This window comes from Saccoglossus kowalevskii, chromosome 2 (genome assembly GCF_978046115.1).
Source record: "Saccoglossus kowalevskii chromosome 2, keSacKowa6.1, whole genome shotgun sequence".
Taxonomy (NCBI): Eukaryota; Metazoa; Hemichordata; class Enteropneusta; family Harrimaniidae; genus Saccoglossus; species Saccoglossus kowalevskii.
In genome coordinates, this window is record NC_140642.1 from 31900990 (window position 1) to 31923821 (window position 22832).

General features: G+C 34.6%; 2 protein-coding genes across 7 annotated transcripts in view; one reads left to right on the forward strand and one right to left on the reverse strand.

Moving 5' to 3' along the window:
* LOC100376262 (cyclin-dependent kinase-like 1) overlaps window positions 1-3862 on the forward strand; it is a 36238-nt gene extending 32376 nt beyond the window's left edge. For all 3 annotated transcript variants that reach the window (XM_085494353.1, XM_078008607.2, XM_085494355.1), the window contains one exon: window positions 1144-3862. In XM_085494353.1, the coding sequence (XP_085350479.1) occupies window positions 1144-1284 (141 nt within the window). In that variant the 3' untranslated portion in view covers window positions 1285-3862. The remainder of the gene's footprint in view (window positions 1-1143) is intronic.
* A 3575-nt stretch (window positions 3863-7437) lies between these two features.
* LOC100377469 (mitogen-activated protein kinase kinase kinase kinase 5) overlaps window positions 7438-22832 on the reverse strand; it is a 45589-nt gene continuing 30194 nt past the window's right edge. Inside the window, exons 10-24 of one of the 4 annotated variants that reach the window (XM_085494361.1) lie at window positions 22728-22806; window positions 22272-22389; window positions 21197-21235; window positions 20612-20668; window positions 19619-19658; window positions 18698-18952; window positions 18342-18426; window positions 18092-18171; window positions 17146-17206; window positions 13152-13331; window positions 12544-12647; window positions 11708-11805; window positions 11298-11443; window positions 10949-11112; window positions 7438-10700 (exon numbers count right to left, since the gene is read on the reverse strand). In XM_085494361.1, coding sequence (XP_085350487.1) covers window positions 10557-10700; window positions 10949-11112; window positions 11298-11443; window positions 11708-11805; window positions 12544-12647; window positions 13152-13331; window positions 17146-17206; window positions 18092-18171; window positions 18342-18426; window positions 18698-18952; window positions 19619-19658; window positions 20612-20668; window positions 21197-21235; window positions 22272-22389; window positions 22728-22806 — 1650 coding nt within the window. In that variant the 3' untranslated portion in view covers window positions 7438-10556. The remainder of the gene's footprint in view (window positions 10701-10948; window positions 11113-11297; window positions 11444-11707; window positions 11806-12543; window positions 12648-13151; window positions 13332-17145; window positions 17207-18091; window positions 18172-18341; window positions 18427-18697; window positions 18953-19618; window positions 19659-20611; window positions 20669-21196; window positions 21236-22271; window positions 22390-22727; window positions 22807-22832) is intronic. The other 3 variants (XM_085494366.1, XM_085494370.1, XM_085494373.1) reach the window with 3 other exon arrangements.

The following is a 22832-nucleotide window of genomic DNA, read 5'->3' on the forward strand; positions in this document are numbered from 1 at the left end:
TCAAAACTTGCATGTTCAATTAGTTCAAAATTAACAAAAGAAATCATGGGAAAAATACACAAAAAATTGGAAAAAATGTTCTCCAGTATTTTGGAAGAAAATATTTTAGCATTCAAAGAGTTAGCAGTAGTGGCTAAAACCTATCAGCCATTTTTAAATATTATCTGTTTTATTCTGTGAACATTTCATCTAATAAATAAAATGAAATTAGAAAAAAAAATCTATGACAAATTAAAGTGTCTTCAACATTATCTGGATGCTTTGAGATTAAAATAAATATATGGGAGACGCAATATATTGTTCAATGGGAATATCAGTGGATGTAGTCTTTGCAATCCTACACCAAAGGGCAGATAAGAGTAAGGGCAACCAACTCCCATTACCGGTATAATGAAAAAGTAAGGAACTTGTGATCAAATATATCTGAAAAATTTACATTCGACCACCTGTTATATGGGAGAGAATCTGGCTCTGAGTGGCATGTTTTTAGTTTGCATGTCTGTTTTGTATTTTGTAAAGACTGCAAGTTCATTTATTTAATGATCTGTCTTGGTATCTGTTATTTTCTCCTCGTTGCAATGATCTATCACATGAACCCCCCCCCCCCCAAAATGTCTGATTTCTATATTGTACGATTGTCCATCTTGGCTCCGAACCTGTACCCCACGAACCTCACTTCCTCCCTCCCTCCCTCCCCCCTCCCTTCCTTCCTCCCTCCCTCACAAACCATGTTTAAATGATCTTAAAAATGATGTTGATGAGAATCCACTTTGAAATAAAAAAACTATCACTGAAATTGTGATATTGATTTTTAAGTGAGCTCACATGGCTTGATTCTTGATAGATCTATTTGGGGGCGTGTGAAGGAGTTCATCTTCTGTGACAAGATATAGCCACTAACATAGATGGTGCATGGTTGGTCATTTTTACACTTCATAACATTAGATTTATAATCTAGATTTGATTAATCAGTTAATACTAATCTCTACGAAACTGTCGGCAAACATAGTCAAACGCCAGTACAGACTTTGTAAGGTTGTGGAAGAAAAAGTAAAGAAAAGATTCTTCATTTCTAGCATCTGAATAAAATAATTTCCACTACTTTTTATTAATTTAAATTTTTTTCTGTGTTTTTTATTTTAGCTTAACAACTATCACCCTACGTTGCCGCTGCTAACGGGGAATCCGAGCAACATGTCTCCAGCACCAGAACCAAGATATCCCGGAACAAAGAGATATCCCGGCTGTTTTGATCATCATCTTCCTAATATTCACAGGGATTAATAATTAGACTTCTATTTTATTTAATTTAAATGTATAATCCAATTGTTTTGGATTGTCTGTCCCCCTGTGGTCGGCGGTGGTGTTGTCAGAGCTGAAGAATCCGTTGGAATATGTCTGCCTGTGTACTATCATATACGTACGCGATCTACTTTGCTGTTTCATCTGAGGGAGGGTTACAGATGTTAGCATTTGTTTTTTTCAGTCAAACTCTACCGCTGTGTATCCCTTGCCCTGTCGTATGTTACCCATGTGTAACGGTGCATGAATTTTAAAGTTGTGTGCAAAGTCTAGACAAATTTAAACAGGGTCTGATTTTTTGTTTGTTCCCAAAGGAACAAAAAAATAGAACAAGAATGGTTTGGTTTTTCGAGACTTTCCAGAAACGTGTTTGTTTAATCACGAATCAAATTGATAGTCTTTACTAGTGAGCGGTTTATTGGAAAGTTTAGATCACATCCCCCCCAAAAATATGAAAATTTTAAGAAAATGACGAGTTAGAAACAAAGATGAGAGCCAAGTAGAAAGCTATACAGAATAAAATGTAAGTGAATTACATTTTTCGGCGGGAATTTTGATTATTATACTTATAAATAACTGTATCTTTAAAAAAAAATGATATTGAAAACGAGAGACACAAACTTTTCAAAAATGGCTTCCTTTAATATTATTAATCTGACAATGAAAATGAACAGTTGAGAAAAGAACTGTTGAACAATCAGACCTAAGGGTCAAAGGCTAAACACAATCACAGATGTATGTTTTGTCTTATAAAGTCCTATTTGTTAATAATTATATGCATTGTATTTTTATTTTTTTTGCATGCTTTAATAATTTTGCTGTAGTTCAACATTTCAACCTGAAGAAAGAAACCCTGGAATTTTGAAATCTCTTGTGCTGTCCCATTCCCAAACCTGTGTCCCTGCTGGCTCTTAAATACCTACCCCCTAAATCTTTTCAGAGATCTCAACTTTCATTCATTCACTTTTTACCACAAAATAGTTGAATCTCTGCCTTTTACCTCCTTGTCTATTCGAAATATTGTCAAATTTTTTCTTGAACTTTGACTTTTGAACTTTGAATTATATAAGAAGAAAAAGCAAACTCCATTTTCGCAGAGTTACATTGCCAGTCTGAACTTATAATGTGAAGATAAAAAGCATTGTGATTATTTTTTTTTTTGAAGATCAAGTACATTACATTTGCAAGGCCATACATTATTTACACATACATTGTCATTGCTTGGCAATTTGTTTTTTCGTTGAAACCTTTTAATGCTTGTTTACCTTAGCCACCATTGTTGTTGTGAAACAATTCAATGTCAACAATGTGTACATTCTCGAGGTTTTCATTGGCGAACACCAACAAGATTTTCAATGCAAGATTGTTAGACTGGCAGTGTTTTTCATTTATGAATTTCAAGGTTAATTCTTCGGGAGATATTTGTCCATGTAGTTCAAATTTATTCTTAGAGTAAGCATGATAAGATATTATAGTCGTCGTGGTAACCTTATACGAGTTGACTCAAATTAGGCAGGTACATTCACTGTAACTCCATTGAAACCCATTCACCTTGACTTTAATCTTCAGTCTTGTTGAGGATTGGAAGTGGGGGGTCTTTTGTTTGTTTGTTTTTTCTTTCATTGTTTTCTCAACTGTAAAAATAAAAAAAACCTGTACTCGTGAAACCCCTCAAGAAAAACAAGACGTTCAATTTCTGTATGTGATCTGTACTGCTGTATTTCCTTCACTATCCTCTCTGTGTTAGTCTATTCGGTGGTGGTGGTGGTGGGAGTTGTGTTCATTCGTATGGTAATAAATTTCCTATTCATGCACGGCTGATACGGGTCCACTCAGAATGGTGATTAGATGCTACCTTGTTCTTATAAATAACAGAAAGCATTTTTTCCCCCCTGTGTGTCTACATACAGTCTTGCTACTTTTTACATTTAACGAAAATTGTGCACTTTCAGAATGACGACGACCTTAACGTTTGTAAGGTTCAATGTGAAATACACTGCACAGTTTTTGTTTGTTCAGTTTATTAGTTGGGATTCACAGAGATGCTTTTTTTTCTAATTCTTTTCTCCTATTTCCATATTTAAATAATTTAATGTAAAGGATACTTTCTAGTTACACTTGGGGAAAGGATTTTGAGGTGGGGTGGGGGGTGTGGGAATGATGTTTTCCTGTTGTCCGCAGATATGAATTGCCATGCATTCATTTCGTACATTGTGGCTGCAGCTCTTCCGAGCTTGTGATAGTTGCAGATATAGTTGTATTAATGCTGGACAATATTAACTGGTAAAGCAATCAGTGTTTAGAATTAACAGACACATCAGTCAAGTTTTATGGCCAAAATCAGATAAAGCGCCCTCAACATGCAATTCATTTCTTTAATCTGGGGCAGAAAAAATTCAAGTAATACTTAAAAAGGGGGAAACTCCAGCAGGAGACACGAATCGTAAATGTTACATTGTACAACTGTGCAATGATTAATAATATTTTTTATTTGTACCTGCTCTTTGTCTATTTAATCAGTGAACAGCATCCGATAAAAACAATCTTGAGTAACTATAAACATTGTTTGTTTATTTTGTGTGTGTGTGTGCATGTGTGTTGGTCAGTTCATAAAGGGGCAATATTTCCATATACAATAGTCTTTGGAACTGTGGAAGTGATGACAACGAAAAACTGAAGTTCTATTAAATTACTCTATCTAATCCCAACGATTTTTTTTTCTTGCATACTAGCATATTAGACAGTGTTTATGGTGTAAACAAATAATGTAGTTCCTATCCCTTGAAGAGTGACATTTTGGATATTTTTGACGTAATGCACTACATCTATGTACAGAAAAACTAATTGCACAGCCAACAAATCAAAGAACTGTTCATTTGTTAATTGAGGGGTTAATTGAGGGGTATGAATTCGACGTATTTTTTTTTAACTTGTTAATGGAGATTGCAGTACTTGCATGAGTGACCTCACAAAGTTTAACATTTAGGATACAGTGATTTTGGCTCTAGAGGGCATACTTTAACCAAAGGTAAACAAGTCATTAAAAATGACAGTCCCCGTTAAATTTTTGAAAGTTCTCTTTGAGCTCGTCATATTAAAGCGGAGGGATTGTCGCGAGCGTGTCCTTAAAACTTGAGTTCCAAGTGGCGTATACAACAGATTGTTTATTTACATCAAAACACTTGTTCCGTGTAGTAGTAATATAGCCAAAAATAAAAACGGCCGTTATTCGGCCATCTTTGATCTGATTATGAAACACACTGATATGTATATAAATTGTGGAAGTAGTAAGGCCAAAAAGTCAGATGGCTGTCAATCGGCCATCCTTGACCAGATTTTGAAACAAATTGTCATGGACATGCATCCTAACATGTATAAAGTACATGTATGTGCCAAATTTGAATGAAAACTGACAGAGCACGTCCAAGATACCGCATAAAAAAAACAAGATGCCTACCAGTCGACCATCTTTGATCCAAATGTGAAATAAATCGTCATGGACATGTATCCTAACATGTATAATCTATGTACCAAGTTTGAATGAAAACTGACAAAGCATGTCCAAAATACAACATTTTCAAAAAGCAAGATGGCTGCCAGTCGGCCATTTTGAATCAAATCGCTAAACCACTGCATGTGCATATGTACCACATAAGGTACTAGGCACATGCAAAGAATGAATGAAATCGGTCCACAGGATTCTGAAATATGACTCTGGACAGACTGACGCACAGACACACAAACGGACGGACACACTCAAGAACTCACAGATGATCGGGGACATGTATCCTAACATGTATGATCTATGTACTAAATTTGAATGAAAACTGACAAAGCATGTCCAAAATACATCATTTTCAAAAAACAAGATGGCTGCCAGTCGACCATCTTTGATCCAATTGTGAAATAAATCGTCATGGACATGTATCCTAACATGTATAATCTATGTACCAAGTTTGAATGAAAACTGACAAAGCATGTCCAAAATACAACATTTTCAAAAAAAAAGATGGCTGCCAGTCGGCCATTTTGAATCGAATCGCTAAACCACTGCATGTGCATATGTCCCACATAAAGTACTAGGCACATGCAAAGAATGAACGGAATCGGTCCAAGGGATTCTGGAATATGACTCTGGACGGACGCACGGACGAAGACCGAATTAAAGTTCCTGTTTTCGGACTTCGTCTGAACGGGGACTAAAAAAAAATCAAAAGGGTCATTTTTAGAATAATGGATTAGGTTGGTGTATACATATAACTTCAAAGTAATTGTGCGATAATGTGCTCATATGCAAATTTATGATTAGATGTCTTGCCCCATGCAAAATATTGGACTCTTTGGTAGCATGTCCCATAAATTCCCGGGCAGTGATCATTGCGTGTTTTAGAAAGAAAATTGTCCTTATAAAAGTTTGATTCTTTTGTAATGACACTGCCTATCACGTGAATTCAAGTATTGTCAACCATGCAGCATTACGAATTTTTACAACTGTGGAGGTTGACATGCCAATCAGAATAAGAAAACAAAGAATAAAATATAATCATGTGATGGCCAGGTAGTCTGGCCGCATACACAACGAATGAGCCAACTGATCATGTATATAATGTAGCAAAGAGATGTATCATACAGCCTTCCTGCGATTTTCTGAGCATTGACGAATGCATTGTTGAATACACTGACGAGAATTGTGGTTCGAGTGTATACGTGTACAGTGGGATCTTCCACGATGCATATTACGGTTGAAAAAATTAATAATTTAGCAAACTTGCTCAACTAACAGCTCCATTCAAAACAACTTCAAAGGCTGGAACAGCTCACTCAAGTTTACTCGCAGTGGAAATGTTTCAACTGTCAACAACTTCAGCCCTGATTGAAGGAGAAAAAAGAATCTCTAAAAGTTACTAAGCATGCTACTATATGTATAACAACCTACATATCATCTGAAAGCTTAGATATATGTAGTGCATATGCCTCATACATAGACCTGGTTAAAAAAAAATCTTGGTTATTTGTACCGGTACTCTTGTTTTAATAGTAACTGTGTTGAAATGTTATAAATCTTGCTCAATTTCAATTCTGATAAAAAATTTTGCAAAGTTTAGCTGCAAGTTTAGCAAAGTCAAAAATGTGAAATTGGATAAACGAGAAAGACATTAAAAAAAATTAAAACAGTTGAAAACTCTTGAAAAGTACATTTCCGACCAAGGTTGAGCAAACTTAGCACCACATTGGGTGAATTTTAAAAAATTCGTGCATGCTAACCAAGATTGCAGGTTTATTTAAAATCAGGTTCAGTAGTTAAGTTACCGTCGGTAAACAAGCTGCGGAAAATTTCCAACTTTTTCCAGTTGAGCAAATTGTCCTAAAAGCTAACTTTTATAACCAAGGGTGATTTGAGCAGAATTGCCAATTTATTCTTCGAATTAAAGATGCAGAGATTAAGCTCCTGTCTGAATTTATTAATTTGTGTTCATGAGTCAGACATCAGTCTGTGCAGAGCAATTTCTCACTAATATATCACCTGATTCAGTTGAAAGTTTGGATCCAAATAAAATACTTATATACAGTAGAGTGTAGGTCATGTTATTTTGTTATTTGATCAAATTGGCAGCTATTTTGTCGATAATCGTAGTTTTCAATTAGTTCAGATCCATTTCCGGGCTTTGTATCAGAACCATAAATAGTAGGTCACGGGTGAGAATCATATTTTTTTTTTTCCGCGATTCAAACAAAAATAGCCAACTGGTGATCATTTGTTGGCGTTTTTAATGGAATCCACGCTAGTATCACTGTACGAATATATTTCACCACATTTTGCCACCACAAGCTGTTCCAGTCATACTGCATTGAAATTCACATACAGATGATGCATGAAGACTTAGTTGGTAGACATGTCATGTGTACCAAATGCATGTGCATTTTTCACTGAACGACTGTTCTGGTGAAAACTACACAGGGACTGTACATTGTTAATGCTGTTGAAATATAATTCATGCACCTCAACTGCAATTGACAATTGACATTCTAAAGTGAGCGAATAGCGCCTTCCAAAGTACCGGTAATGCGACACAGAACCGACATAATTCAGGACTAACGATGTCATCATGCGTTCCACACCAGGACAGCAATCGCTTTGACAAATCTCAGTATTTTATTCATTAACTTTAATATACAAAACTCATAAAAATAATACTGTGGTCAGAAAAAAAGAAGAAACGCCTCCATAATTAAAGTGTTTTAATCGTCCATTTACATCAATTTCAAAAACAATTTGAAAAAATATATATGTGCATGTTTCATTTCAACCGAAATAATGCATTAATAAGCATCGTCGTAACTGAGCATGTGCGAGTCGGTTGTTTTTAGCAGTCAATGCACACTTGAAACAGTTGCTATGCAGCCATCTTGAAACGGTTGCTATGCAGCCATCTTGAAATGCTATGTGCACATTCTCATCTCACAGGCACAGTTAAGACAATCCCGAAGAGCAATATATATATGAAAGTGAAAATCACAAAGTTTTTTCAAAAATAATTTTCAATGTGACTTACAAATCAATGCTGTGCCATTTGCACATGCGAAAGCTGAAACAAATATTGCGATAGATATTGTAGTGATAATGTACAAACTATGATATACAAGCAAACCTGATGTTCTGATTTCCCAAAGTGAGAAATTGAAGACATTAGTATCAGTGCATGCATGCATGGAAGGTGCATCATGGCATTAAGTGGCAACAAATTCTATGCGTTATATATATATATAAACTTTTATTTAGCTGTAATGAAAAAGAATCAGCGATTTCTGTAAGTGTCCTTTTCCACAGCAAAAAAAAGAACTAAGTCGGCATACGGCAGTGTGACTAATACACGTGTAGACAATAATTGCGGACAACTCCCCCAAAAAAGTGATATTAAAAAATAACAAACATGCAAGAATTAAAAAGTTGGCATATATACAAGTACATGTAAGAGGTATTTTTGTGACTTTGTCTGTCTGTCCTGTCGCACAGTGAAAAGATTGTGCAAAAGGTGCAAGAAAAAAAAAGTGGATTATCATCCCAGTAACATGTCACCAAACGATAACTGCAGTAGAATGTGAATAATCATGTGATACAAGTTTTTTGGAGAGATGGTTAAATTCATGAATTTCTGTAGCAGTGATAATTTCTCTGCTGTCCTACAATGCAGAATTATCAGTAACGACGAAATCATCAATCGTGAAGTGACTAAGAGTATTACGCATTATGAAAGATAGAAATATCAATGAATAACAGTAATATGCAAGCTAGTTTATTAATATGCACACAAAACAAAATCAGATTCTGATCACAGTTAGTCACAAGAAGCGCTGCAAATATAACACTTTTGGGTACGTACCCAAAATCAGCGCCATTATTGTATTTGAATACAGATGGTACATGTTGTTATTAATTAATATGTTAGCTGGTTTTCTTTGGTTTACACAGAATGTGCATTCAAATGAGGTGTTGCAGAAATCTGCCGTAACCAATTAAATATGCAAGCCAGCTCATTAATAATACTATGGATCTGCGTAATGGCTTATAGCCTATGAAGAGATGTACATATGTGATGTTACTCGTGATAATTTTCATGCTAAACAAAAAGAAATGGCCCCATATTCCAACGTGTTATGCCAAGACCAGATTTAGAATTGTAATAAGTACCAACAAATTGAATAAAAAAAAAATAATACTCCTGAAAAAGCTACACTAAGAAGCTAAGCAGCTGTACAAAAAACGAAATAAAAAAAGAACACCGTGAAGCGAATGGAGCGCCCTCTGTAGACAGAAAAATAAACACATCCTATCACTAGAGGGCAGCAAACATTCGCAGACAAGAATTCTCGCGCATTATTAGCTACTTAGGCACTTGTGTAAACTAAATAAAGATATCTGAAATAATAAATATCATTTGTGACTGAAAGGGGCGGGGAGGGGTTGAAAATAAATGGACAAATCATTTATTCTGTATAATTATCTATTTTTTTGCATGTCGCCAAGTTTTACATTGAAGGTCAGTGGTCGTCACAGTTCGCGTATTCTACATTGTACGAGACCCAAATCAAAGACGCGAGAAGAAAACCTTCAACCTTTAAAATCGATCACGATTGTGATGAAACAAATATGAACATATCGCTGTTATTCTATGTTTGTAACATGGATAATTAAGTAATATCTCAGAAAATACCGGTACACACTAACATATTACATAAATTTTTGTTGTCTTAAATTATTTTTTAAATTTTGCACTGAAGATGAAAAATACCTCATTACTGTACGTTAAGAGAAATCTCCTAAAAACAGCGATTTGTACACAATATATTACGTTTTCCAGTATCACCAATTAGAAGCAGACTTTTACTATAAGCTACTCTAGGAGGATAACACTGTAAACCAAAGTTTTGCTTTTTGTATTTTTCCCAAAGAAAGAAAATAATGAAATATATGTTTGAAAAAAAAAAAAATAATAATAATAATAATAATAATCCAGTCACAAAGGCCACCTTGGTTATGTGATCAAAAAGTGATCCGTGCGCAAACTTCTCGATACTGCTACACTTAACGAGTGTGCGACAGTTCAGTTGGTCCTTAGCCTGCAATAGACACTACCTATATTAACATGTGTAAGGCAGGCTTCATAACACTCCCAAACAAATGCAACCACACAGATAGAAACATTTTCTTGAAAAAACAAAAAAATTGCAGGCACAAAAAAAAAAGAGAAAAAAACACCTCCATTATTGCACTATTCAATGAAAAAAGGCATTTAATATTTTGCATAATATGGAGTCGTCTTAAATTAGAATATAGATGGAAAGCGAACCACATCGCGATACAAGTAGTGACAAAAGGACCACAGTAACATTAGAAAATAATCTGCTAACCTGGATAACAGTTTGCAGATGAACTGCATGATAATATTTCATTTTTTTCAATTATTTATTTGACATGAAAATGAGCAAATTCACTTGTTTATGTTATTTTTATTTGTTTATTAAACACGAAATTCTTCTTGCTCAAGAGTTCCATGATATGGCTATTGAAGAGGAGCAGCAATACAAGTGTCTGATACTCCGTGGGGGGAGGGGGGATGATGTCATTGGTTACACACATTTGTAGATACTTTGTAGAACCCCTGCATTCCAAGTAATATCAAAGCCAACTATTGTCCATATATGGCAAAGCAGGGCTGCCGCTGCCACCACCACTGCTGTGGCCACCGCCCACTTCAGTAGGTGTTCTCATGTCCAGCGAGAATGTAGAGATTAGACTGTGCCGTGGGATCGTCTGTGGGCCGACTCTCCAATATGATAACTTTGTCCGATCCTAAGAGCTTGAACATTCGTGATTTGTCACAAATTTCTTGCGTCACCTGTAACGTTAGAGAGACACTTAGTGTTATGTTTTGGAGTTGTTTGAAGATCAAAAAAGTTAATACTACTTCACGGACTGAATATAACTACGTACACAGACAAGAAATAGCAAAAATGAATATACATCGAACTGTGATAAAATCGACCAATGACATGGAGATAATGCCGAATGAGATTATCATACGATAGGATACACAGACACGTGACACAGATACAACGCCGTACACGATAGTTCCCGATCTGTTACCTCATTGGCTTTAAAGTTCCTCCCCTGCATTCCATGTTTATGAAAGGCGAGTACGCTGTCTTGTAACACAACCACAGATTCTACAGCAAAATCAAAGTGTAATTCCGCTGCCTGTTTCCGACTCGGCTTCAGCCTTCCTGACAAATTGACCACTTTTACTTCTCCTAGGAGGGAAAAGAACAAAATTGATGGAATTCAATATATTAGCTGGTTTGTTTAGTGATTAAATAATATGTATTAACAGAGCAAAGGACGTGAAAATATGCAAAACAGTCAAACAAATAGTCATACAGTATTACCGATAATTTAAAATAATGAAAAGTAAACAAGCAGCAACCATGTGACTTACTGTCATAGCAGACAAGAACTGTGTCTCTTTCTAGCTGCGCCACGCAAACTGCTTGCAGAAGTCGGTCTGGTGATGGATGTGATGCAAACCAATTCGAAGTTGAATTCAAATTTATTATATCTAATTGTAAATTATTTCTTTCCACCCTGTAGGAAACAAAAAAACAAACAAACAAACAATGCATCAAGGATTATGGGTAAAAAGTTTTCAGTGATGATAAAAATGCTATTTAAAACATGCTGATTGTTGTTGTCCATATGCTTATATTTAATGTAACAAGAAATACTGTGCAATGATTAAACATCTTGATTATGCAATGATCAAAACTATGCGAGTTATTTGAAAGTTTAATCACTCTTTATAGAAACTGATCTTTCAAATGACTATATAAGGAATTTCGAGGCACTTACCCTTTCGCCACGCCTGTACATACCAATGGGTAGTCCATTTCAGTATTAATAATTAAAGAAAACAGTTCTAACACTGGTGGCATCATACATTCTATAACCTAGGTGGTATAAAAAATTAATAAATATTCATACTCATATTCGCACACAATTACAACAGAATTGCTCATCTTCTACAGGGAAGTCGTATAAATGGTTAAAATCCGATTACTGACCATAGTTTGTGTTACAATGTTGCAACCTCGAAAACTAGTTCAAAGTCACAAAATCTGGGTCTGGTTTGTACAAACTGAGCGACTTCAAACTGAAAAATGAAGCAAGGTCTAAAAGCACTGAATATATGCATTCATACAATGTAAGCTAATGTCATGCTCTTATTTCATTTTTATTTTTTGACAAAATATGGGAGAAAAATGCTATTTGACAAATTAGAAGTATGTAAAGAAGTTGTAATTGACACAGAATGAGTGGTCAGTCTCAGTAGCACTAACAGGAAATGGTGCTAGATCTAGTGCAGAAATAGCACTCATTCTAGTGGAAAAATGCACACAATGTAAGGGGCATTGTCATTGCATAATTATTGCCTGATAAACATCGCATTACAATAAATATATCCGTACAAATGTTGTATTATTTATTCATCGCAAATGTAAAACGATTGAGAGTGTATTTTATTTTTATTGTTATTTACATCCAAGCTACTAAATACTAGCAACAAGATCGCAATTTACAATCTGGTATATAACTTATTTCCTTATTAGGTGCTAAATTTAGCAGTGTGACATTCACAACCAAAGGTCAGCAGTGAAGTCTGCAAATAAGGAAGATGAATATTTTACCTTTATAAGCATAAACTTGTTTAATGGTTTATACCATTGTAGTAGCACCACTCCATGTGGCAGCGCCCCACATAAATACTTGTGACCATTGTACGGATTTCGTGCTGCGTAAAAGATTGAAACAAACATGAGGAACTGTGTGTGCATGCGTTACAGAGAAAACATGGTCAATGTCTGCTTGCAGACATGCATAGTGAGGTCTCCCTGAAAGTGAATATAGTATATCAAAGCTAATTCAAAATGGAAACCAAGGATAATTCAGTAAAGCACTTTTGTGTGACAAAATAAACACATTTCACAAAATATGACCTACTGTAAAACCATTTATTTTCACTAACATTTAATTTCACTATTTTGTCGTTTGAGCATATTCACTGTGTTTTAATTTCATCTATTCGTCAAGGAAACAATAAGTTATATTGTTATTCTACATGTTCATGTAGATTTAGTTTAGCGGATTTTTACTTATCAACGAAAATAACGAAATTAAAACCCAGTGAATAATTAATGCATTTACAGTATTCCATAACTGAGCTCCATGACGGTATCCAGCCTCACTGCACGCAGTAATAAACACCGCCTTGACTGAAAATGAAACAAAGACTTACCGATACAGCACTTTGAACAGCCTTTCGTTTCCGGCACTTTGACCGAGACGGAAAACTTTCTGGGTATGAATTTATCTGGAATCTTATGAAGATTGTGACTGATTGGAGCTGGGATATGAAATTTCACGTTCTTATCCAACATCATCATAATGTTGTGTGAGTAAAGCTGCTGAGTTTTACCTGCAATGAGACAGTGAGAAAGTGGTGTTATTAACGGAACTTCATTTTGACGGCTTTACAATTACCGGTATTATATAAATCTGACACTGATACTTGACATTAAATTGGTCAGAAATTGAAACCTAACATTCTTTTGTTACTAGGAAACTCAAAATCCACGAAATTTCTGAAATTGATGTAGGTACTATGGAGACCATAATGCGATAAACTGGACACTATTTTTGCTGTCATTTTTTGTCAGAGAAAAAAGAAGATTGTGATTCTCAAGTCAAATGTAATCTTTTACATAATATTATGAAATGATTAATTTTTTTATTTTTTTTCAAATGAGAGAGTGTGTTTCAATTTCTGAAATGATGAATATGTCATGCTAACGAACTAATAACACAAAACGTGACTATACAGTGCTAGTGCAACCATTTGCCAGCGATGATAGAAACCTATGATATGAATGCAATTAACACATTATAGTTACGTTAAGTAGAAGACAAGCAGCCTGTTGGCTGAGATAGCTCCGCCGTTAGCAATGCACATGACAATTAAAGAACAGAAGATAACATTAGAAAATGAACAAATCTTAGAGAGGTCCACATGTAATATCTATATGTATAATATATCAAAGCAATTGGACTTGCGGTTTTCAACAAGAAGTCGAAAATATCACTTTTTACCAAAAATTACAAAAATATTCATCAAAATTAGAGAATTAAAGATATCATCATGAAATGAATAAATCTGGGAGAGGTCCACATGTAGTACCTATATATGTAATATCAAAGCAATTGGACTTGAGGTTTTTAACAAGAAGTCAAAAATATCACTTTTTACCAAAAATTACAAAAATATTCATCAAAATTAGAGAATTAAAGATATCATCATGAAATGAACAAATCTGAGAGAGGTCCACATGTAGTACCTATATATGTAATATCAAAGCAATTGGACTTGCGGTTTTTAACAAGAAGTTGAAAATATCACTTTTTACAAAAAATTACAAAAATATTCACCAAAATTAGAGAATTGAAGATATCATTACGAAATGAACAAATCTGAGAGAGGCCCACATGTAGTACCTATATACGTAATATCAAAGCAATTGGACTTGCGGTTTTCAACAAGAAGTCGAAAATATCACTTTTTACCAAAAATGAAAAAAATAGTCACCAAAAAAAGAGAATTAAAGATATCATTACAAAATGAACAAATCTGAGAGAGGTCCACATGTAGTACCTTTATATGTATTATCAAAGCAATTGGATTTGCGGTTTTTAACAAGAAGTTGAAAATATCACTTTTTACCAAAAATGAAAAAAATAGTCACCAAAAAAAGAGAATTAAAGATATCATTACAAAATGAACAAATCTGAGAGAGGTCCACATGTAGTACCTTTATATGTATTATCAAAGCAATTGGATTTGCGGTTTTTAACAAGAAGTTGAAAATATCACTTTTTACCAAAAATGACAAAAATATTCACCAAAATTAGAGAATTGAAGATATCATCATGAAATGAACAAATCTGAGAGAGGTCTACCCAAGGTACATATACACCAAGTATCAAAGCATTCAGGCTTGTAATTTTCAGGAAGAAGTCGAAAAAATAAAACATTGACACGGACGACGACGGACAATCACTCATATGATAAGCGCCGCTCGACAAAGTCGACAGCGGAGCTAAAAAGGGGTTGGGAGACATGAACAATGAATGCTAATTCATGATTTCATAGAAGAATATACAAAAATCAAAATAAGATTTAGAAGCACCACTACTGATTAACAACAAATAATATAATTGTTAGATTTCTACACACAAGCACCTTAAGAGACAGCTTGGCACCGACAGACGTTTTAACATGCAAACATTTATTATCACTTGAGGTCAAAGACTAAAAATGAAGCAAAATGATGAAAATTTTAAAATTACCTTCTGCAGTATGTGTTGAAGAATCAAATGTGGAAGGGAAATGAGAAAAAAAAAAGTAGGTGAGAGAAACATATAAAACTGACAGTTTCAACAAACAAAAACAATACAATACAAAACAACACAATGATTTTCACATTTGAAAAGCGACAATGACGTTGTTAGTTTCAGCGGCTAGGAAAATAAACATGATACAGAGAAAGAGGCAAGTAAGGAATGGTGACAGTAATAATGGTGAATAATAAAACAATGATTGATCAAAATATATTTGCAGTAAAAATGTTTGGTGATTTGAAACGCAGTGTTGGTGATTTGAAAGGTAGCGGCCGTGTACATTTAATACTGATGTAAATATACCGAATGTATGTGAGGTGATAATCGTCAACCATCCGGGAGAAGAAATACACGAGTACTGTAAAACTACTTAAATTTCGCAAGCAGCAAAATTTCGCAAGCCAGTAATATTGTAGCAGGGAAAACTTCACTGGAGTTCAAAAGGGGCAAAGTTACAAGCGGCATATGTGTAACTGAAACATCAAAACGCGAATATTCTTAGCGGTAATGTTCGTAACAGTTCCACTATTGAGATGTACACACAAAATGGGGCACATGCACGTACCAAAAGTGAGCATAATTCCAATTTTAATAGAGAAACTACATTTTTACATCTCAAAAATGTTTTATTTTTTAGATTTATTTTTTCTCAAGTGGATTTAGTATAATTCCAGGAATCTCTTTGGAAAAAAGAGTGGTTCTCAGAAAACGCGAGTACAGGTATGTGGTTTGTACATCACAAATTCTGTGAAGTCGACGTGGAAGCTATTTCACACGAGGAAACAATCCATCAACACATGTGTTAGTATGCCGCAAACCATTATTCCAACTATTTCAAAAATAACATTTTTGAAAGGCTGATTTTCTGTTATTTCTACCCTAATTTGCAAGATTAATATTCATGAGCTATGAAAAACTTGTCTTTTCAGTAAAATTGTGCCAAAATGCTTCCCAATAGCGACTGATTCTATCACTGAGCTGAAAAAATAATCAAAAAATTCATTTAATAGTGTATTTTCTAGACACGTTTTTGATCTAACTGTTGAAAGTATCCACAGGTTTATTCTTCAACGTGATCAATAGTAAGTTACGAAATTTATGGAAAATGCAGAGGAATGTTGATGTTGTTGATATTTCACTCTAGTACTATTGCTCAAAATGTTTTAAGTAACTTTTATCAATGACAAGGTACCTAATTAGTATGCATTTCGAGAAATCACTTTGTGTGTGTGTGTGTGTGTGTGTATGTGCAGTTTGAAATGGGAAAATTTTGAACGCAATAAAATCACACGAAGAACTCACTCCTGCAAAAACTAGTAGTGCCAAACTGCTTGTTGGTAGAATTTTCTAACAGATACAATTTTAGGGTCTGAATATTTCTACGTAATGTTTGTAAGTTTCGTTGAAGATTGTTTTGTAAAGAAATAGCTAAAATGATTTCATCTATTCGTTAAAGAGATGTTGTGCTGTGACGATGGCTTGTATACGACTGTGACTTTTAAACGTTCCATTCAGATCGGCGGGCGCTCTCTCTGGTTCACTGGTTTACTTTTTTCTTCACAGACCTGTGTATTAACTGCGTAATGTGCCTTTTTCTCAAAAACAAGGTTGTGACCCTTATGTTTTATTATTGCTTATAGATCATAAAGGAATAGTATTCCCTTGCCAGTTAAAAAATATGTCAGTCAGACTTCACAAATCTCTGCATACTAGTCTACTATCTAATAAGTTGGACACACTTCAGAGCTCTTGATGCTGAAACTGAACAAAAGTGTTTTTGTTTTTTCTTGTTTGGTGGGAACAGTTGATTTTGAGACAAAAAGAAATGAACAACTCACCCGAAAGAGACATCATTGTATTGTTTATTACATACAACCATGTACACCTCCTTGGAAAAATCTAAAGAATGAAACAAAATGATGAAATTTCATTATTTTTAAACCAAATAGTAATTTTCTTCCACATATACAAGAACAAATGACAAGCAACAGCCCTAACATGAAGTATATTAGGTAAATTAAGACAAACAATTTAATTTGTAATAAGTTTTCAAATTAGTGAAGTTGAAAAACATAATTGTCCATTGTTTTGTTCGCCAAATAATACTGTACATAATACTGTAAAATACTTTATTTTCGGTTGGAATTAATTTTCGCTATTTTTACTGAAGAAATGATTCAGTGACAAAAATAAAATCCAGTGAATATACCTTTTTTTTTATATTTTACATTCAACTGTATATTTTACAATACATTTCATACAAAACACACAAAAAGTCTTTTCAGCGAAAATTAATTCCAGCTAAAATAAAGTATTTTACAGTAATACTTTATGTACATAAGCCTGAGTATCTTTGAGGTAGTGAATGAAAAAAATGAGAAAAAGTGAAAAAGCTTACTGCGCTAAAAAATACATACTGTAAAAGGGTTAATTATTCACTGGGTTTTAATTTTGCTTATTTCGCTGACTGGAAAATGCGCTAAATTAAAACCCAGTGAATATTTAAAATTTAGTATAGGACATATTATCTAAATGATAAAACCGTGATTATAAAACCCACTGAATATGCCTGAAAATGGTAAATCAGCAAAATTTAAACCCAGTAAAAATTCGTCATTTCACAGTAATACTGTATTTGGTCAATTAAAAGCACATGCACTTATGTAATTACCAGAGGGACATTTCAAAGATGAAACATACAATATTATGCAATAGTTCACGTCCATATCAACTGGAGCAAATACTGTGAATAGTGACTCAAGTACTTATTTTGGCGAGTCTTACCTGATCCATAGCAGAATCGTGCAGTAACGTCATATCAAGCGCATAAATGCCTTCCTCACAACCAAATAATAAATATTGTGCTGAAAAATGATATCAAGACAATTTCAGGTCAAGAATGCAAGGTTTTCCCATTACTGACAATTATGACAATATGGTGTTGTTACTGGTGATTCAGGACAGCGGTTACTGGTATAGCATTTCTATCTTCCACAAGTTTAACGTAAATGATTTAATCAATAATTTCACCTACCTCTCGTCTCTGGATGCACCCAGCTGGAGGCACAGTTTATTGTTAATGGACAACCATTAAAAACTTTAGAAAAACAAGCTCCCATCTGGTGAGAAAGAGATTTGAATTAATTTTGAATGTACTGTACATTTTTCAGGTTTGAGTAATATTTTAGAATTTGATTTTTAACCAAATAATAATTATTTCAGAAGACTTGTGAATATGGATCTTAGCCTCCACCTCATTCAGAATGATTTGTGTTTAATACAATCCAAAATCCAGTGGCAGTTTTCTCCACTATCCACATGCATTCTACTAAACCATGCTAATGACCTAATTGATATGCATGATTTAATCATAATAAATTGAAGACTCACGTGAACTTTGGGAGTTGGTGGAAGACCGTTACTGGATTCACCAGGTTCTTTTTTCACAAACTCATTTTTGGGTTTTCTCGGCGGTACCTGGGGAGGTTTGTCTTCTGCAGCTGCCATGGCTTCGTCCACAACGTCACCATTTGTGGTGCCTGGTGGAGGTGCATCTCCATTAGTGCTTGTCCCTCTCGACCGCCTCTTTCGTTCTGGAGAGTCTCGTGCTTCCTCCACGTCATCCGGCATCTGGAACTTTACCATCTGTGAATGCAAAGGAATATATGCAACAGTAGATTAGTAGGATTCATTTAATATTTATTTTAAATCAAAGCTCCTTTAACGATCGAAGACTACACAACAAAACTGAAACTATATCCACATTAAAGTAAGAAAACAAGAGCTCTACATACAATATATTTAAAATAAGATTTAAAATCACAATTGTTGTAACTTTCAAAATTTTCCTTTTTATTGAATTTTCCATAAAATGCACAAATAATATCATTGTAAAAGATTATATCCATGTGTTATTCTGAACACAATTTACAAGCACTAGCCTGGGGATCCTTATAACTGAATAGTGGTAACCTAGGGAGTCCTATAATAACTAAATTGTGCTAAGCTGAGTGTCCTGTTAACTGAACAGTGCTAACCTGGTGAATCCTAATCACTGAAAAGTGCCAACCTAGGGAGTTCAATGACTAAATTGTGCTAAATGGTCTCCCAAAGCTATTGCAAATGAATTGTGAAGCGGACAGTCAGCAACATGTAAAATTCTGTAATACGCATATATATGTACAAGAAATTGTTCGCACATAGAAATAAAGAGATTATAGCCTTCTCATGGTTAAACTCTGAAACAAAACAAATCTGCTACAAAAACTACAGCCACTGTCCCTTTATGAATATTCACTATTAGACATTTACCTTTGGAGGTAGAGTAGGAGGCCTCTGTGGAAGCGTTTCTCTGTAACGACATGAACAGCAAAAATATTAACATACTTATAACTATCAAAGTTTATACCATGATAGTTTTTTAGTTCGCATCGATAAAGTGCATTACTTATAAAAAAAAAGAAATATCTAAAACATGTAGAGGTTTACTAAAAAAAAAAAAATAAAGTAAAAGTAAAAGTGCAGTGCTCAAATGCTAATTACATTTTAATCAAATTTTTGAAATCCAAAACCAATCCTAGTCTATGAACATATATTGCAGGAAAGAAGGGGGTAGTGGTAATTAGTCGCATAACATAATAATCACAAGCCTCATGTCGCTGTATCTAAATTGTCTAGTCTATCTTCTCAATCCCTTTGACATAAAAGTTTTTGTTATCTCACCCAAAATAAAACCTACATAATTTATAATAAACAGAAACTTAGACCTGTGGCCAATCAGGAAATTATATTCAAATGGTCCAAAATTCTGAAAAGATTGTTTTTTTATTTATTAAATACGCAAAATATTTCGTTGGAACATATTAGTTCACAAAGCGTCAAACAGCAAATACACTTAAGAATACAAAAATATGTCATCAGCATCTCGCTGAAGCTCACTATAAAATGTTCTAAAAGTTTTTATACAATGCATCATGTAAACTAGAACCAGTTTTTCTAAATTACCGTACCTTGCGCAGTAATGGGGGGGGGGGGATCATATGTTTTTCTAACCATCAATGATAAATAGTCGCAGCTGATACGTGCAAATGCATCAACTACAATAAGTGCAATAGATCAAGGAACAACCAAAGAGCACCAAGAAAATTACAAACCAAGCAAAAAAAAAAAAACAAGAAGAAACCAAGAAAAAAGAGATATTAAAAAACCGAAAATAAAACAGTGGTTGCGTTCACACTGCATAAAATGTGCATAATATATATTTTAATTTTTTGTTGCATTTCATTATAGAATCATACTACTTACTGTTGGCAAACTTCATAATCCAATTCAAGTTCTGTTAAATTGTTGGTTTCGTGACCCCTGCACGTAACATCATGCCACAAGAAAACAGACATAATTTGACAAAACGAGCACACATGCATACGTGTAGAGTGGTGACGACACACAGAATGGAGAATGGGGAAAGAAGAAAGAAAGAAAATATGAGGTGAATGAAACAAGTGGGTTCTCAATGTCTCAGAGAATTATTAGAATATTAAACGACGAATGAAGCACACACCAAAAAAAAAAAAGAAATGTTAGAATTTGTTAATTATCAAACTTTAAATAATTAAACACCGAGAGTACAGAAGGGTAAAATGTCCCGAGAGAGAAGTAAACTAGTGATGGTTTTGCTAAAAAAAAATAAACCATACTTGAATTCCATGAAGGAATACCACTTTTCGTTGCTTGCTTTCTCTCTCTCTCTTTCATTGTACTAACTAACACAATAAACTAACTATAAACAGACGAGGACCGCAAAATTGATTATATCAGACTTGCTAGTTATCGCTAGTTATCGCTATATTCAAATGAAAAATATACACAGCAAAAGTATGCACTGCATACCGTTTTTGTAATTCCTCTTCAACTGATGCTAAGAGACTCCTGGGTAAAACGTGTTGCCATGGTGAAGGGAAGAAAGAAAGAAAAAACAATTTGACATGATGAGCATCATGAAAAAACAAAATGTAATGAAAAAAAAAAAATGATGATGCTGATGTGCTGCTGGGTCGATGAGATGCATTTTCTTCATCACCATCAGTATGCAAAACAGAACAGCACACACAATAATACACCATCACCATGCCAAACGAAATGTGTTTGAATAACTCCACATGCAGCACAAAAAACATAGTGAAACCTTTGTAACCTTGCCATGGAGTTGTTATGAGCCCACCTAACATGTATACACCCTTACAAATTACCCATGCTCATATGAGATGTCACCAAACAACAAACATAAATTGTGACCAAACTTCACAAATTTATGGTTTACAAGTTTACTCATGCTACACACCAACACGCACTGACAACCTATACTGGCATATCACAGTAACCAACAAATCTGAATCCAAAAACGTGAGATACCATTAATTTTTATGTCTTTCTTTTATCAGTGTAGATTGTAAAGTATTTTGACAGAGGGGAAACATGAAAGAGCCTCTATCACACGTAAGACCATACCATGTATCACAATATCGAATGACGTAACCCTGTGTCGGGACTATTTGCAACAAGGAAACAAGGAAAGGAAACCCAACCATGCATTCCCCAAACCAGTCAGGCACAAGTAAGGCAAACAGCTGAAGCCAGAGATCCCGATCACTACACAGAATATAAGTACTATTATCGTAACTATGTAGATATACATTAATATCAAACTATGCAGTCCATTCCATATGGTGGCAAGTGATCTACTACGATCCCACTCAAGATATATTCTGGTTTTGTACCTAGCTTGCGTGTCAAATGTGCACCTGCATTGAAGCAAGAATCTAAAATTGACAGGACTTTACACATGCGCATACACATGCACATGCACATTTTCGACACTAGCAGGATTTCGGCTGAAATCAACCGAAACAAGCGGTAACTCACCAGTTAATGCTGAAATAAAGTATTCATTAACAGTTTTACTCACTTTCTTTTACTTATGATAGGTTCTTGTTCAATTGGTTGCCAAGGCTGATACACTGTCGGTTCATCTCTCTCAATCTGCGTTTCTCTCACTGGCGGCAACTCAAGCGCCAAGCTCTCCACTGTGGAGGGGAAAAAATGGGATGTAATTCATGCAACCAAAATTACGTGCAACTCGCTCATTCATCTCATTTTTCACTATCATAATATCATCATGGCAAATTGTATCGAATCGTATCAAATGAGTGAACACAAATGCACACGGAAAGTTCAAAGTTCACAATAAAGTAACCTTAAAGTGAACAAAGCTCGGACCAGCAGCTTTAATACCCCGATCTGAATTTGTGTCACACTGAACAATCAGGTGAGGATTGCTCTTATTATCAGAAAAGACTCGAATGCAGGAAACTCCTAATCATAAACAATAACGATCATGAATGCTACATGAATGCTCACTTACTGTCTATTTCTGACTGAGGCCTCTGTTTGTCTTTCCCAGTCTTTTTGGAAGAAATGCGATGAGGTACGTCATTTGAAGGCTGTTAAAGAGAAAGAAGATGATGAT